We start from the raw sequence: 18,807 nt of genomic DNA on the forward strand, positions 1-18,807 counted from the left end.
AACTTGCACTATGAACAATGGTGACAGTTGTTTATTTTTTCTTTAAAATGTTTATCTTTTGCGAACAAGGATTATGATTATGACAATCAAAAGAATAAAACTCAAAATTAAGGATTTAAGATTACCTGTTATAGGTAACAACTTGAACTTCAAATTCTCCTACAGTTCGCATGGCTTTCACAAGCTGAAATATACATATTACAATTATTCAATAAATATGCATAATATTGTTGACTATAGGTATAAATTAGAAGTTGCCAAGTTTATAAATGCATGAGTTTCCAATTTCATTAGGAAACTTGCTTATTAATTACAAGCAACTTCTTCAAAATACTCACTTCTGCCAAACACTTATTTAGCAGAACATTTAAAATCTTTTTTCACTTGATGCAAATTGCATTTTTTATTCGCGGCGACTTTATTTCGCGATTAACTGCCAATAAAATGGTTCGTGACGACTAATGTTCGCGACCAAGCCTTATCCAGACCTGTATTATTATAAAAACTATAGACAAAGGATTGGTTCGCGGCAAAAATTTCTCGGACGCGAATAAAAGTTGGTTTTCAGTAAGCTGAGTGAAAAGTAACAGAAGTCTTGAAGTGCATACACGTCGTGGCGGTCATTATATTTTCATGGACGACATAATAATTAGGCTTATCCAGCAATGGTAAATTTAAATGAGATATGTCAGAATAAATATTAACGAGGCCGAGTACAGAACGAGTACGCACGCTTTCGCGCAGCGTTTCATTTGTATTATGACGTCATCTTTTTGCTTTGTTGACGCCATGGCGTGATAGTTTCAACTGCAGATATTCAGCGAAATTTGTTGAAAATAGCTCGTTTGATGCGTAAAAGTGATATTATATTGGGGAATAAACATAAATGTCTCGAAGTATAAGCTATATTTGGGCTCGGGTCGAAAACGTGAAGAGGGTTCAGCAAGCCTAGCCCTCTATCACGTTTTCTTAACCCGCCTAATTATCGCTTAATGCATTTATTTCAAGACATTAACCATGTATTTTATATTAAGGACCCTTAATATGTGATTTATATATCTTTTTATTACTTAAATATGTCTGAATGTTTTAATAATACTATAAAGATCACCATTTCTGTCTTTGTCAAATAAAAAATAGCCATTATCTGATAAACTGAGTAATTGGGCATACAAAAAATAACTTTGATAAGACCCCTGGAACAAACCAGGTGGTAAAAGATTTTTTTTATTTGACCATTTGATGCCTTTTAGCAATAACTTTAATATGTAGAACAAAAAAAGAAATCCCTAGGTCAGAAGTTTAAAAAATGTGCAAAATTGTTACGTACGATACCTGCATTAAATTGTGTGGTATTGGCCTCGCACTCTCGCATCTTTGCGTTCAAGGCGAAAAAGGGAAGATCGAAGTTGCCCCAAAAGAATACCCTAGTTTAAAAGAAAATTGATATGTTCAAAATAATAATTGAATATTTTACAACAATTTGACGTGTTCTAGATAAAATTAACACTATTTCTGTACATTGTTTTTTCCTATCAAAGTAAGTCAACCTAAAATTGGAAAACATTGAATTTATGTTTTAAAATTTTCAGATTATATAGTATCATTGATGGGGGAATCGGGGTGCCCCCCCCCCCCCCAAGCCCCGATTCCCCAAAAATGATATCGATACTAATGGTCTTGTGTCGTAGTTTTCATATAGTTTTCTCAGATTGATTTGTTTTTCTCAAGAAAACAGTTTTGTAAAACATTGATGTCAAATCGGTACGGAATTTTCTTGGTAAGTTACAATTATATAATTATTGATGATTTAACAAATAGTTTGAACCATGACAGATGTTATCTTATTAGAAAGCTTATAAAATATTGTTTTCTTCAAACAATTGATAAATAATGCATACACTGTCTGCATATTTCTTAAGCTTAATTTCATACGTCGATGCCATTGTTTGTTTGTTAGGTGAAATGACTCGCCTAGCGTTCTAGTAATTGACCCGAAATGTTTGCTTTGTCACATCTTTATGTTTGTCCTATATTCGAATTCACTTGTCTTTCATTCTTGAGTTGTCAACAAATGAATATGTATCCTACACGACTTTTGTGTCCTGCGTTAGAGACCAATAGGAGAGTACATTAGTGCTCTCTAATATATATTACACAATACTGTTGTAATGTGAATTATTACAATAGAAATTGCAAAATGATGGGTATAAAGAAAATCCAGATACTTTCGCCAACTTTTGCGTCACCCTGTAGTTTGGAGAGTAAATATTTAGGACATTGGTCTGCTCAGATGTATAAATTACCTGTAATAGACCAGGATTGCGCTAGTTGATACCTAGACAAGTAACAAGATGCCAGCATACAAGTTGATGTACTTTGACACTAAGGGGAGAGCCGAGGTCATCCGATTGGCCTTTGTGGTAGCTGGACAGTCGTTTGAGGATAAGAGATTTGCAATGGAAGAATGGCAAACCGTGAAACCGAGTATGTATATCTATCAATTCAGTCAAATTAGAGTTTTGCAAATTCTTTTCAATAATTTTATTAAGATAAAATCTGTATTAGCTGAAAAGAAAAATTAAGCGTATTATTCAGATTTTTATGAGTGAGTAAAATAAGACGTGTGTTAAAATTAAGCCAGGTGTGGTTGTTTTCGTAGATTAACAATTCTGCAATGGTTATAATAGTTGCTTGTAAAGTAAAAACATTTTTGTTTGTTTTAAAAAGAATGTATTGTCCATAAAGCTCAACTTTCAGCTGTCGCAAGATCCTGTTCAAATACGCTCTTTATCGATTTTAAACAGCTCAGTGAATTGTCTGGGAGACATTGGCGCGCTAGTGCAAATATCACCCCTGCAAATATAATTGTCATTTAAATTTTAGACCACATGTTTTTATTTGATTTTTTGATCAGTTTCACAGTAAAAATCGTGCCTCGTGTTTATAGCCTATTTCATATAGAATCTAGGTACTTGTAGTCAAATATAAAATCGAGAGGTTTATTGATTTTAAACTTTATCTTCATTAATCATGGATAAAATGTGTTCTAGAAATAAATGTGACAATACAAAAAAATGTTTTTGTCTGCTGTTGCAACAATTAACATGCTTGTAGAGATCCCCCTGAGGACTAGTTTTCGATTCTCGCCTGACTTAGTAATACCATCAATAGTGAAACAGAATATACTACTTTTATGCAGAAAGTTCCTTGAAAATGTCTCGATATACTAAGTTTTTATGCAAAACAGACACCCATTAATTTTTTTTAAAAACATGGTATTGCACACAACAAGCATCAAATATGGCTATGATTTTTTAAAGCAACCCAATGTTTATATTTTCAATCACTCTACACGTGGTTGAACACGAACGATAACTCTGTTCTGAACATCATCATTGTAAAAAACCCATACATCTTAAAAGATTTCATGTTTAACTTAAACAAAGTAGGATATAATGTAAAAAACGACCAGAACTTAGGTATTTTGAGAATATTATCCGAACACATATACTTCCGCTCGAAATTTCACAGGAACTGAACTAATCTCGGTGAAGTCTCGTGAACTTTAATTCGAGCACCTCTGGATTTATTATATACTTAGCAACGATAAAGAAAACATTCCGAACACATTCGCAGGGGTGAATATGTCGTAAACATACCTGCGCCGATTTCCGGTAATTTCCCAAATCTGGATGTAAACAACAAGTTGGAATGACAGAAACTGATGGATATCATGATTAGTGTATGACGAATATTGCGAACACAAACCGATGTCGGTTGTCATTAAAATGGTGTGAAAAAAGGACGAGACCATACACCTGTTCCCTGTGATCTAAACCTGTCATTTGCAAGCAGTAAGCATGGTAGGTGTGATATCATGACATGTACATTGTATTATGTAAACGTTACAGATTACTAGTATTATGCTCGTATATTATCCACGTGAAAACAATATCGCCTAGCCTATATGCAGATTTGCAGAATAGCTACACAATAATATTAATTTGTTCAAACATAAACATTATTGTTAATTCAGTCATTGTAATTAAAATAATCACAATTTTAGTTCGAATTTTCTCAAATGAAATTAACCACCATGATGATAAATGGTAAAGTTAACCAGGCGCGTATATACCCAGCTGTTAGCATAGAGGGCCCTGAGTTAACTCTAGCATATGACAAGCTTATTTACCAACATTTACTCACAAAATGATTTATAGTGTAATTAACACTTTCATGCACATTAGCTTGAACAGTATATTTTTAAGAAAATAGGTTATATGTTTGTATTAATGATATTTTTTAGCACATATATAGTTCATAACAAGAAGAATTAATTTTTTATTCACTATCAATAATTAACTGATAATGAAATTAATGTTGAGTCACTGTACTGTGAATCCATTGGAACAGCTGACTGATATTCACCCTCTTTATTGAACTGTAAAAATCAAAGTACAGTTGAAAGAAAAATTAGTATATTTTGATTTATCGGTTGATAGAATTGCACACATCATATTTAGATTTCATGTGATGTGTTCATTATTGTTACAATTTCTTATTTTTCCCCATTATATTCAATTCATGAAAACATAAGATTTCTAAATACAAACAGTCATATAAGATTTGAAATTGTCATGTTAAGTAACAAAAATTCAAATGTTAAAGATTAGAATAAAATGTTGATAAGTTTCACCTGATATCAAATTTTTTTGAGAGGATAATCCAGTTATATAAGGTTCTGTCTGTCTATGTTGCATATACTTTCATAATATGCCCATATTAATTTTATTTTTCTACATGTAGCGTCTTAAAATCATCTTTTCATATGAGTCCTTCTTTTATGTTATAATTAATAGTACCAGTAATATCATTTTGGTTTTTTTAATACAGATTTTTCAAACCTCCAAGAGATGAGAACATCACTGGTATGTGTTAACGAGGTCATTCCTAATACAAGACACAATGCGGAAAAATTAAAGACTAATGTAAAGAACTGAAACCATGATTGATGAAGAGAAGTGCTGATAATCAGATTGATTCTATTATGTTCATCCTGATAAAGCCTTTCCCGATTGATGACTTGGAGCACTTATTTGGTAATTTAAGGATGTCACAATATTTATTTGAACATTTATGATATAATATTAAGACAATTAATAAGCAACACAACATATCCTGAAATATGAAGCTGGACAAAACCAGTGATAATCTACCATTTATGATTCATTACATTACTTGCAATTGGATTTGAAAACCATTTCTGAAACTTCAAAAGTCATGAATAACTTGGACATATAATGCATTCAATTAAGAATTATTATTGTAAAAATTATATATCATATGATACATGCATATGCTATAAGAAATACAATTGATAGACATCAAAAGTTGTATATACTGACCAAGTGCAGTAATGAAGTTTGTAATGGCTATATACTATTTACTGGTCATGTGGAGTAACTGATTTTTAAGATATATGTCTATAATTATGTTTAATTTTATGATTGCATAGTATATCAAATCATCATTTCTGTATATCAGTGTCTGTCTGTCCATCCATTTATCTGTCTGAAGTCTGTTTTATTATTATGACACTTATATACACAAGCCTTACAGAAAATGGTAGACTTCTTAAATGACGTTTTTGAATGAATGGTTGAGTACAATTTTTATTTTAAATATTTTTTGAAATGATTTTTGTGAATAAGAATGTTAATTGTTATACATACAGGTATAGATACTTTATCTATATTATCATTTTTACATGAAAAAAAATGTAAATGTAGGTGGTACATAATGATACGATTTGTTAAGTTTTATTTAAACATGAGTGTGCAGGATCCAATGAAAAAGAAATTTAATTGGTGTGGCCTTTCACATTTTCTATTTTTTAGTTCAAATTGAGGCTGAAACATTGTAATATATTACCCTGCATAATTATTCTGATAAAGTCAAAATCATACATTATAATTAGCACCAAGACCAATTATGGGGACCAAGGACGGGTTCAAAGTTTAAAGTTCAGCATATATATAGGAACTATAGGATTGCATACATGTGTATACCTAAGGACAAATCATAAATCATCTCAGAAATGTAGTGTTGTCCAGTCCAATCAGATGATATGATCTAAAGAATTATCATGATTAATTATCAGATTTCATTTTATACCTGTAATCATTTGAGAGATTCTCATAATTTTCAATACCCATTTTAATGCAATACCTTGAAAATCAGACAAAACGTTTAAAGATTGATAGAGCTAGGAAATTCAAATTAATTACAGTCAATATATGATTTTTTAGGAAACCTGTTATTTATTTGGTTTGATATTGTATTTTAAAATCATTCAGCAAAGGCTTAATAAAAATTGTGTGTATAAAAGTTTTCATGCATTTTTTTCTTTTGTGTACAGAGACCAGAGTTTCTTGATTATATCAGATGCACAACTTATGGCTCTCAGTTTGTTAATTACCATTAAAATACACTCTTTAATATACACTGAAAGTGAAAAAAATGTCAGATTAAAGAATCCTCTTCTCTTTATATGTTTGGTTTTTAGAAATACAATCATTTATGGCAGTGTTGACTTTCATGAAGCGTGCAGAGTGAATTTTTGTAAAAGTCAGGTCAGAGGAAATTCGGATTTTCAGCCTATTTCATTCAATTACTAGTAGTATGTGCAACACAACTCCATTAATTTTTTTCTACAAGAACTTATGCAGGTTCACAGTATAACTAGTTGAAAGCCATTTAAAACTGAATTATACGCCTTTTCTAACAGATGAGTAGGGTTTGTAGCATCTATTTTAATAGAGGTCAGAGGAAATTCAGACGTTATTATCTGTTTTTCTAATTCACCAACATAGCAATTATTTATTATCATTCTGTTGCTTTTTATAATTTCTTCCAAATAACATTTACAAATTAAGAGTCTAAATATAACAAATAGTATTTTTTGCAATTTTTCTAGCTCTGATCAGGTCAAACAATTTAACTTTTTTAGTGGCCAGAGGAAATTCAAACTAAAATAGCGGATTAGATAAAAGGAATTCCAATAATCCATTTTCAGATAAATAAAGTATTTTATTAACCTTTTTAATATTTTGGTAAGAAGAGTTTTCTAGTTAATTGTCAATATGTCTTTTATGACGTTTTTAATTTGCATTTAAGTTTTTTTTTCTCGTTTTAATTTTTTGAACATGGGTAAGTATGAAGGTCGTTGCCATGGAAACGAACTCATTTACATATGCTTAAAATGTCCTTTTTTACAAAAGCGAATCAATTAGGGTCTGTTTAATCAATTTTTCCAATTATTCAATTTGTTTCATGTCAGGTTCACATATCCTTAAAGTAGCCAAGTCTTTTAAATGTTGTAGATAAAAAGAATGTGGTGTACAAATTAATTAAGAAAGTTGGTATCTGATTTACAGCAATGCCACAAAAGCAGTTGCCGTGTCTTCAGGTAGATGGTCGTCTTATCCCTCAGTCCGGAGCTATCATGAGATATGTAGCCAGGGAATTTGGTATATGATGTTTTTTTTTATCTTAGAACGTTTCTGAAAATGCATCCTACAATCCAAATTAAAAATCCACATAAAACAATTTCAAGGCTTTATTTTTATCATTTTTACTTTTTTCCAACTTTCTTGATATTCTGCTTTGCAAAAGCGTTCTGTGACAGTTTTTTTTTTTATTCCTGAATACTTTTTGAACTGTCAATAGTTTTCTTAAGTTTTTATGTCGGATCATCCTGGATGTAAATATAAAAATATAAGAGTGATGGGCCATTTTCCCCTTGCTTATATCAAATCTAAGTACTTATTAAATTTTAATTTCAATTCGTACTCTAGGGTTGTACGGGGACAATAATGACGAAAACACTCGTGTTGACGTCATCATAGGAACCGCCGAAGACTTTTTGAAGAGCGCCATTGCAATTCATTATGAAAAAGACGAAACCAAAAAGGCAGAACTAAAGAAAGATCTGGAAGAAAACAAGCTTCCTCAGTTTTTCAGCTTGTTGGAAGACATTTTAAAGGAAAATAATGACGGGGATGGTTTTTTTGTTGGTAAAAAGGTAGAGGCTTGGTTTAACTTATATCTATTTCATAATTCATACCAAACATTAAAAATCTCTCTTGATATGTAAATTTGTTGAACCGAGTTGTTAATTTTTTTTTAAACCCGAGCTTCCATGTAGAAATATAACAATTAAAATCATAGATCATAATGCCAAATTTGATATCCTGTAACTTTTTGCATGATTTCAACAGTAAAATTTAAAAGTCATTTAATTTTTACAGTTCATTAATAAAAATGTTTCATATATGGTGGTGCAAACATCATTATGATAAATCATTATAGAAAACAGTTTCAAGCTTTATAGTAATATAAATAGATCTGGTGCAAATTATTTCGTTTTCAAAAATTCCATAGCTCATTTAGGTGAGCCTCTACTGACATCATTTTTATTAGATCTTGAAATTATGTGTTCATTTAACTTCCAGATATCGTTAGCGGACATTTTGATTTATGACATCACTGACCAGGTCGGCGCTACTGCAAAACTTCCGGCTTTCCCACCAAAACTGGGAGGGCTGATCGAGAGAGTGAAGAACTATCCCAAGATAAAGGAATATTTAGCTAAAAGAGGAAAGTGAACACAAAATGAAAAGTTATCATAAAACAAACATATAACTAATCCGTTAGTTTGAAACTATTTCTTTTTTAAGGCCTGCCGTGTACATGTATAAATACAGGTAATTTTGAGGACATTTCTCATGTTTCATCAAACGTTAATTCAAAGTCACCATTTTATAATATCTATATGTAAGCTGTAATGTATTAGCTTATGTATTGTGTTAATAAAATAAATTGTTGAAAAAGTCATCTTCATCTACTGAATATATACCAGGACAGAATCCAACGGTTGTATAGAAATGAGTTGATAGAACCATTTTAACAATTCCTTGGACTTTCGATAGGACGTAACTATCTATTTCTAAACAAGTTTAAAGGACGCTGGTTTCAAGTGAAATATACACAGATTGCGTAGTCTTAGCTCAAAAGCCAGAAGAAATAGACAGACCTACGTACGTCACATGGCTGTTTGACACAACTACCCAAAGTCCAAGCTCTCGTTAAAATGGCTCTATATTGATTACCTAATCATAAGGTGGGAAGCAGTGATACCTCTGGGAATTATATGGCATGAAATTTAATAATGATACTACAAGTGTTTAAGAATGCAATTTATTCATAATTAAAGAAAAAAATCACTAATTAATACTATTAATTAATACTAATGAAAATCAATTTCCTGCAGATAAAAGACATATAATCATCTGACAAGTCAACATTATACAGTTGTTGACTGGGGTCGAGGGCAACAGTTGATCTGTCGGACCGGCTCGCAAACTGTTGCCCAAGGCCTTCGGCCTTGGGCAACAGTTTGCGAGCCGGTCCGACAGATCAACTGTTGCCCGAGACGCAGTCAACAACTGTTTTGTTATACCCCTTCTAATCAATAACACGTTTTCGCGGAATGTGACGTCACCGGTCAACAGTCTTTTTTAACAGTCGATTTTAACAGTTCCAATCTAACAGTTCCAGTCCAACAGTCAAAATGCTAGACTTTTTTTCGTATAGAGTTATATAGTAACTGTTTTACAGGGGTATAACAAAATCTTCTGACAACTCAACATAAAAAAGTCTGGCAAGTCGGAATAAAACAACCTTATAAGCAGTTTAATCTATTCAATTGACAATTGATGGCAATGCCACCATTAAAATATATTTTAAACAAAATGTAAAAGATAATACACAAATACATCTTAAAAAGATTAGGATTATCGTTGTTAATATTTACATGAATCGCTCATAAGGGTTATGGAATTTTCTTCACCATATGTTTCCTTATATCCCGTTTGATCAACTTAACACAGTTTTGCAACTCTTTTTTAAATTTCTCGGACAAGACAATCATATACTACTACGACCTACTAGTACATCCACAGACTATACTCGTTAAACACAATTTATAAAGTTTATAAATACATATGTGTGAAAAGGAAAACCTGAAACATATCATTGCCATATTTGAATAATTACTAGTAAGCGCCAAGTCATTTTAATTCATATATATAGGCTGACAATTTCGGCAAGTGCGCGCAGATGTTAATAACCTCCAGCTATAAATCATAAAAACCTGTGATTTCATTCAGTAAATCCATCAGCCGATGGTTATTATACAAATAATGGGAAATCCATATAATTATTACGATATGCTTAACCTAAACTGCACAATTTCTAGCGTTTATTTACTTCTTTTATGACATTGTCTTTATAGTATTGTCACCGCCCCTTTTCCCCCACTCTCACATTTCCGGTTTTAAACATTATTTGCCCATTAAAACATTCTTTGAAACAAATGCTTTGTGAGAGGATTTTTCTTGCCTTACAATGAAAATAATAAATAGTCATGATCTAAAATAAGCATTTACAATTTTCATAACCAAGAAAAATAAAGAAAGGAAGAAAAGGAGAAAAAAAAAATCAGAAGTGAGTAAAATTTATAATATAAACATTACGTAAATACAAATGGCGAAGTATATTAATATATATATTAATACGACACAGTGCTCAATAGTTTATTCATTTTCATTTTAGCCTCTGTTCATTGATGTCAACAACCGTTGTGGTATTTATAAACAACTTTGTATGTCTTTAATGTGTAATTATTTCAAGGAATTCTTGTCACATTTTTCTAAAGCAAGAACGTGAAGATTACATGAAAGTTTTTCTTTGATAGTCAATTATCACTCGCCATTTGTTCCTAATGATAATAGATAGACGACCTAATGAGCATTCAGTTAAAAAAATCTGGACACATTTTTAAAGGTATCGTTGCTAAGTTAACAAAAAACCGTTCATGTAACTGATCATAGCTAGATACCCATGTGAATTTTTATGTTTCTTTAAAAAAAAAACCCATTTAGAAGTTAGAATGTTTTGGACTTAAACTGCATAATATATTTCTCTCTTTCTTTTTATAAAATTTTATTAAGACGTATTCTATCAATCGGTTTTTCAAAGGCTGCAAGGTCATTTTATCATTAATCAAATGTCACGTCACTTAGATGCAAGGAAGTAATGTTACATTGTTTATTTTATTTTTATATCAAGTTCACCAAACTGACAACTGCTTTTGCTGTCCTCATTATTATGTCATTCATATGACCTACATATTAGGCACATATTACCACATTCAGGTGGTGCATGGAATTTTTAACCTTACAATAGAAATTGGAAGATGACGGGTACAAAGAACATGCAGTTACTTTCGCCAACTTTTGCGTCACCCTGTAGTTAGGAGAGTAAATATTAAGGACATTCGTCTGCTCAAATCTATATTTATATATATTACCTGCAATAGACCAGGACTACACTAGTCGATACCAAGACAAGTAACAAGATGCCGGCATACAAGTTGATGTACTTTGACACTAAGGGGAGAGCCGAGGTCATCCGATTGGCCTTTGCGGCCGCTGGACAGTCATTTGAGGATAAAAGATTTCCACTTTCAATGGAAGAATGGCAAGCTGTGAAACCGAGTATGTATATCTATTAATTCCGTCAAATCAGAGTTTTGCAAGTTCATCTCAATAATTTTATTAAGATAAAATTAAGCGTATTCTTAAGATTTTCATAAGAGTAAGGAAAAATAAGACGTGTGAAGAAATGAAGTCAGTTGAACTTTAGGTACTTATCGCAAATACAACTATCAGATACTTGCACAGTGACGAACATCAACTTTTGTTTTTAAATGCTGGTTTTGAGTTACCCCTATATGCATACACTACTTCTTGGAGAGAAGCTGCAGAACTGTAGCTCCACAGGAAACTTTTAATCAACTCAGCTGTGGTTGTTTTCGTAGATTAACAGTTTTGCAATGATAATGATGGTTGCTTGCAATCAGAAAATATTTTTGTTTGTTTCAAAATGAATGTATTGTCCATATAGTTCAGTTTCAGCTATCGCTCGAGCGTGTTAAATACGCTTTTTATCGATTTTAAACAACAACTGAGCGAGGCCCGATGAAATGTCTGGGAGACAGCGGCACGCTAGTGTCATTTAATGGTTGGGCTAGTATATACAATATCTTCTGGTTCGGTGCAAAACACTCCGATCAAATTCATGCAAAATTCTTAAACAATGATAAATAATCAACAACATCAAAAACAAAACAAAGTTTATTTGACAAATCACAGAAAACTGTGAACTTGTAAATAAATGCATTCTTAACTGCTGCTCTTCTTGTGGATTAGATGACATATTTTCTTCGGATGAATAATTCTTTTCTTAAAGTCGAGTTCAAGGCAAAAAGATGACATTTTCCTTAAGGTAGATAGGTCTTTTCATGACTAAAAAGAATGCGGAGTACAAAGCAACCCAGAAATTTGCTATCTGTTTTTCAGCAATACCACAAAAGCAGTTGCCGTGTCTTCAGGTAGATGGTCGCCTTATCCCTCAGTCTGGAGCAATCATGAGATATGTTGCCAGGGAATTTGGTATATGTTTTTCTTTTTATTTTTGAGCCCTCCTGAAAATGCATCCTACAATCCCCTCCCCCCCCCCCCAAAAAAAAAAATCCGCATAAACAATTTCAAGGCTGCGTTATTTGTGTCAAATTTTCTCATTTTTTACTTTTTTTTCCAACTTTCTTGATATTTTGCTATGCAAAAGCGTTGTGTGACAGGTTATTTTTTTAATCCTGAATACTTTTCGAACTATCAATAGTTTTTTTAAGTTTTTATGTCAGATCATCCTGGTTATAGAATATAAAAATGTAAGAGGGGTGGACCATTTTCCCCTTAAATATATCAAATCTAAGTACTTATTAAATTGGAATTTCAATTCGTACTCTAGGGTTGTACGGGGACAATAATGACGAGAACACTCGTGTTGACGTCATCATTGGAACCGCCGAAGATTTTTTGAAGAACGCCTTTGCACTTAGATATGAAAAAGACGAAACCAAAAGGGCAGAGTTAAAGAAAGACCTGGAAGAAAACAAGCTTCCTCAGTTTTTCAGCTTGTTGGAGGACATTTTAAAGGAAAATAATGGCGGGGATGGTTTTTTTGTTGGTAAAAAGGTAGAGGCCTGGTTTAACTTATAACCATTTCATATTTCATACCACACATTCAGAATCTCTCATGATATGTAAATATGTCGCACCAGTTGTGAAATTTTCTTAAACCCGAGCCTCCACGAAGAAATATAAAAAAAAAATACCGCTGGGGTTTTACATTTTTTTCCCTCCAAAAATTTCAAAAGCTATTTTTCTTTGTTAAATAGTGTAAAATTTGAAAATTCTTAACCGGTGAAAGTATTCTAATTTAAATGTACTTTAATCCACATTAAAATCGACAGATGTCTCATACCACTTTAAGGCAATATAAACTAATTCTGGTGCAAACTATTTCGTTTTCAAACATTCTACATTTCACCAAGTTAAGCCTGTATTGACTTTTCTATTTAGTGTAGATATTGAAATTGTGTTCCTTTAACTTCCAGATATCGTTAGCGGACATCATGATTTATGACATCACTGACCAGGTCGGCGCTGCAGCAAAACTTCCGGCTTTCCCACCAAAACTGGGAGGGCTAATTGACAGAGTGAAGAATCATCCCAAGATAAAGGAATATCTTGCTAAAAGAGGAGATTGAACACAAAAAGGAAAAGTTACCATTAAATCAACGTGAAACCCATCCGTTAGATTAATTCTATTTTCCGGACTGTTGTGTATTGGTACAGGCAACTTTAAGGACTTTTCTCATGTGTCATCAATATTTTAATTCAAAATCACCATTCTTATGCCATCTTTATGTATGATGTAATATACTAGTTTATGTATTGTGTTAATTAAATGGATTTTTTAAAAAATATCTTGAGCTACTGAATATAAAACCAGAACAGATTCCATTGGTTGTTCGGAAATGAGTTGATACATTGATTACATAATCATTAGGTGAGGCGCAGTGATTCTCCTGGGAATCATATGGGATGAAATTTAATTAATGATGATGAGGAGGCTATCTATTCAGAATGAAAGGAAAATCCACTGACGCTAATGAAAATCAATTTTCTGATTAAAAAAATTACACCTGGCAAGTCAAAATTATCATCTGACAAGCCAACATAATATTCTAACAACTCAACATAATACAAAGTCTGGCAAATCAGAATAAAAAAAACTTGCAGTACAAATTATTCAAATTAACACTTGATGGCAATACCACCATTAAAATATATTTTAAACAAGATGTAAAAGATAATACACAAAAACATCTTAACAAGAATAGGATTATCATTGTAAATATTTACATGATTCGTTAATAAGGGTTTTGGCATTTTCTGCAACGTACATTATCTTATATCCCGTTTGATCAACTTAAAACAGTTTTACAATTTTATTTTTTAATTTCTCAGACAAAACAAATATGTAAAATGATGACGTACGAGTATATCAACAAACTAAATCCGTTAAAGACACTTTATAAATAAAAGGAAAACCTGAAACGTATCATTGCCATATTTGAATAATTACCAAGTCATTTTTATATGTATAGGCTGACAATTTCGACAAGGGCGCACAGATGTTAATAACCTCCAGTTATAAATCGTAAAAACCTGTGATTTCATTCAGTAAATCCATCAGCCGATGATTTTTTATTTTTACAAATAATGGGAAATCCATATAATTATTACGATATGCTTAACCAGAATTGCACAATTTCTGGCGTTTATTTATTTCTTTTAGGACTAGTTGTATTTGTAGTATTGTCACGGCCCCTTTTCCCCCACTCCCACGTTTTCGGTTTTAAACATTATTTGCCCATTAAAACATTCGTTGAAACAAATGATTTATGAGAAGATTTTTCTTGACTGACAATGAAAATCATAAATCGTCATGATCTAAAATAAGCATTTACAATATTCATAACCAACAGGAAAAATAAAGAGAGGAAGAAAAGGAGAAAAAAATCAGAAGTGAGTAAAATTTTTAATATAAGCATTACGTAAATACGAATGGCACAGTCTATTAATACGACACATTGCTCAATATTTTATTCATTTCCATTTTAGCCTTTGTTCGTTGATGTCCACCACCGTTAAGGTATTTATAAACAACTTTGTATGTCTTTTATGTGCAATTATTTCAAGGAATTCTTTTCACATTTTTTTTAAGCAAGAACGTTAAGATTACCAGAAAACTCTTTCTTTAATAGCCATTTGTTTACTAATGATAATAGATATACCGTTTAATGTGCATTCAGTTAAAAAAAATGTGGACACATTTTTGAAGGAATGGTCGCTGAGTTAACAAAAAAAGTTTCTTGTTACTGATCATAGCTAGATATGTGAATTTTTATGGTTCTTTTTTTAAAAAAAATCAATTTAGTTGTTAAAATGTTTTTGACTTAAACTGCACAATATTTGTTCTGTCTTTCTTCTAATAAGATTATATATACACGTATTTTATCAATCGGTTTTTCAAAGGCTAGAAGGTCATTTTATCATGAATCAAATATCACGTCACTTAGATGCAAGGAATAATATTACATTGTTTATTTTTTTATATCAAGTTCACCAAAATGACGACTACTTTTGCTGTCCTCATTATTATGTCATTCATAAATCAGATTATGACAAGCAATTCAACGGGAAACGACACAGCGCCATTATCAGGTAACATTTCTTGCTATTAAGTCATGACCTACAAATTAGGCACATATTAACACATTCAGGTGGTGCATGTAATTTTTAATCTTAAAACATGAAAGAAAATTATAAATATTTTTAAGATTAGCGAACCAGACTTAAAATTTTTTTTTACTAAAATGTAAAATCGGAATATGTGGTCAATAAGTTAACACATTTCGGTACATAAATATATCTTGGTACATGTATCAAAATTGTCTAATATCAAACAAAATTTCAGCTGAAGAACCTGTATCAAAAATTGAAAATTCAATCCTACAAACCCCGCTCTTTAAGAAGTTTCGTACAATGTGAGTACGTTTAACACATTTTATTTCACATTTATAATAAACTCTTTCCAAAATATTATATTAAGCAATTATTATCTTTAACTGTTTGTACTTCATTTATGTATTGATATTGACATTTGCAAATATGCTTCCTTATATGAGCTTATATAGAAAAGCGAAAATGTTCAATTCTGTATGAACGTTTTTGTGACGTCACAATAACTGCACGCGCTTATCACTTGACGGTTGTAATATTGTAAACGTAAAAGCAACGTTATATTAATGATTCTGAACAGTTTGACATTCTCAAACGTAAATATAAGTTTACCTGGATATGAACTTGGTTGGTAAGTGATTAAATTTTCTGAAATGCCCTTCGGGCTTCACAGGATTTGATCACGTGACCAACCAAGTTTATCTCCCAGTGAACTTCTTAAATTGCTGTTTATTTCTAAATTAAGTTTTGACTGGCAAGTACATACAGCATGTGAATTCTTTTATGTCTGTTAAAAGTATTATTAGTTCAAAAAATAATTGTATCTTTTCTTTTCTAGTTTTATCTTATAAATTCAATTATTCAAGACAGATTTTCAAAAAGTTATAAATCTTTTGAGTTGATTATGCTTACTTTTTTCCCCTATGATATTAAATTTTAAAACAAAGAACGCTTTAATTATCTATAAAACTGGTCTAATCGTGGTATATTTTTTGACAAAAAACTTATTGATAAAAACTGAGACATCATATGGACATGAGGTCCATGTCCCACATTGTTCATATAAGCCAAATATAGGTTTATGAAGTCATTTACAAATTACCTGGATAACGTAACAGAATAGATTCCATGACAGAGATGATTAAAATCTCTCTCTCTCTCGCTCTCTCGCTCTCTCTCTCTCTCTCTCTCTCTCTCTCTCTCTCTCTCTCTCTCTCTCTCTCTCTCTCTCTCTTTCACGCTCTCACACAAGTTACATCATTTCTGGTCGATTGATTTTCGAAAACGATTTTTAAAGTTTTTTCTCTTTGTATTCCGATGTAAAATCTGTCCCCTCCCCCACTTTGGCTCTTTCTTTACCCGGGATTCATAACGTCAACAAACTCGTATCTACATTACCTTAGGATGCGTTTGCACAAGCTACATCTATTCTGGTCAAATGAATTTTCAGAAAAGTTTTGAAAAATACCAAAACATTTTGAATAATATGTTTTAAAAATCCTCCCTGGAGAGCGAAATGTGGCTCTTCAATTTAAAACCATGAATTTACTTAACCCAAAAGAGATTTGTTCAAAGAGATCAGAAAAACTTTTCAGCCCAGGTAAGCTTTGAGAATAATCTATGCAACGTCAACCTGTCAACAATGTCGGGTTTTCAATGCGTCTGAACTTTTATACTGATAGATCGATTTCATTTCATTAAAGAGACAGTACAGCTGAAAACACATGTATGAATTACTTCAGATTTTCCCATTGTATCGTTAAGAAATAAGAAATAACGTTGATCGTAATAGTTTATATTCATAAAAGCCCCTTTAACATACATGTACCTCATTAACATAATTATGAGCTTCCGGAAATTTACGGGTCGTTAAAACCGGAATAATCTTATATCGTTTATTTGTACCACGAGGACTTTGATTGACAGTTATTGACACGTGATGAAAACTACAAGATCTTCGTCCGACTACGGTCATTATGGTATACAACGTTAGAGGGACTCTCTAACGAAACACATCATCACTTTCTCGATAATTCATTGATGGTTTACAAAATTTCGGTTCATTTTAAAATGAACAGACATAAATATGTACAGACATAAATATGTCAAATAACCCCTCAAGGGGCCTCATTTACAAAAATGAATTGAGGTTGTAGTAACTCCTATAATAAACATGCAAAATACATGCTTACAAAATAAAAACTGTGGTTATTTTAAAAAATTTGAACTATTATTACCTGTGAGAAGAAGAAATGACATATCTTTATCAACAAACATGTCCAGGAGAATCTTCGCGAGCCCTGCATGTGTTTTGTTTACAGTAAATTCGCATGTGTAATAGTATAGAAGGCTGAGCCCCGTAACACGTTGCGATGTTATTATGTATAGGTTATACGTAATTATTAATTTTAATGAAATTATTAGATTTATTTCATGGAGAACTTTGTAATTTTCTGAAAGTTTATACATTCATGAGTAGTACAAAATACTGAAACTAATCGGAAAATGTTTTCAAGTCAGTTTTTTGATAAGATGCGGCGTACTGTCTCTTTAAAATAAAGATATAATAAAGTTATTTGTTACTTGTTATTTCGGTTTTCATTATTTTACTATTCGCAGAAATGTGCATTTTCATGTTTAACTGCCATTGATTCTACCTGGTACATATACTACTTCGTGAGTGGTGTTTTGACAAGACCAGCGGTCATGAAAATGTCCACGTATTTAAATTTATTTACAATCTTTTTTTCTGTAAACGCTATTCTAATGACCAAAATGTAAACAGAAGTTTTACCTACTACATAGAAAAAATGTTCTAACATCTATTTATCATACCATAATTTAAGTATTTAAGGTTTACCTTAATCAGACTATATTCTTTTTTAGTGTCAAAAAGCAGCCACCCAGTCTTCCAGGAAAAATAAAGGAGATCCAAAAGATTAATATAAATACAATCCTCGGTTGTATTAAAAAAGATACTTGTTATTAATTATAAAAAATACATACATCTGTCCGTGAACAGTTTAGG

General features: G+C 31.7%; 3 protein-coding genes across 5 annotated transcripts in view; 2 read left to right on the forward strand and 1 right to left on the reverse strand.

The window, feature by feature from the left end:
- Positions 1-18,807, forward strand: part of LOC117682162 (uncharacterized) — a 39,647-nt gene that overhangs the window by 7,434 nt on the left and 13,406 nt on the right. The gene's annotated exons all lie outside the window — the stretch shown is intronic.
- Positions 1-18,807, reverse strand: part of LOC105335741 (EGF domain-specific O-linked N-acetylglucosamine transferase) — a 132,809-nt gene that overhangs the window by 2,309 nt on the left and 111,693 nt on the right. The window lies entirely within an intron of this gene.
- Positions 2,183-13,957, forward strand: LOC117682166 (S-crystallin SL11). 3 transcript variants are annotated; one of them, XM_066081916.1, is made up of 4 exons: positions 2,183-2,487; positions 12,486-12,578; positions 12,937-13,163; positions 13,586-13,957. In XM_066081916.1, the coding sequence occupies exons 1-4, from the start codon at positions 2,355-2,357 to the stop codon at positions 13,736-13,738; spliced, it is 606 nt and encodes a 201-aa protein (XP_065937988.1). In that variant the 5' UTR covers positions 2,183-2,354; the 3' UTR covers positions 13,739-13,957. The 3 variants fall into 3 exon arrangements, with proteins under 3 accessions (XP_065937988.1, XP_034305105.2, XP_065937987.1); XM_034449214.2 differs by lacking the exons at positions 12,486-12,578; positions 12,937-13,163; positions 13,586-13,957 and adding exons at positions 7,440-7,532; positions 7,860-8,086; positions 8,517-8,898 and having other exon boundaries at positions 2,254-2,487; XM_066081915.1 differs by lacking the exon at positions 2,183-2,487 and adding an exon at positions 11,393-11,621.

This window comes from Magallana gigas, chromosome 4 (assembly GCF_963853765.1).
Source record: "Magallana gigas chromosome 4, xbMagGiga1.1, whole genome shotgun sequence".
Lineage (NCBI taxonomy): Eukaryota > Metazoa > Mollusca > Bivalvia > Ostreida > Ostreidae > Magallana > Magallana gigas.

What these genes read in the sequence shown, in the direction of transcription:
- LOC117682166 (XM_066081915.1), top strand. Translation starts at nt 11,483, where the DNA reads ATGCCGGCATACAAGTTGATGTACTTTGACACTAAGGGGAGAGCCGAG. An exon ending in ATGGCAAGCTGTGAAACCGA is followed by an intron (nt 11,622 to 12,485) that starts GTATGTATATCT and finishes TCTGTTTTTCAG; the next exon opens with CAATACCACAAAAGCAGTTG. An exon ending in GTTTTTTTGTTGGTAAAAAG is followed by an intron (nt 13,164 to 13,585) that starts GTAGAGGCCTGG and finishes TTTAACTTCCAG; the next exon opens with ATATCGTTAGCGGACATCAT.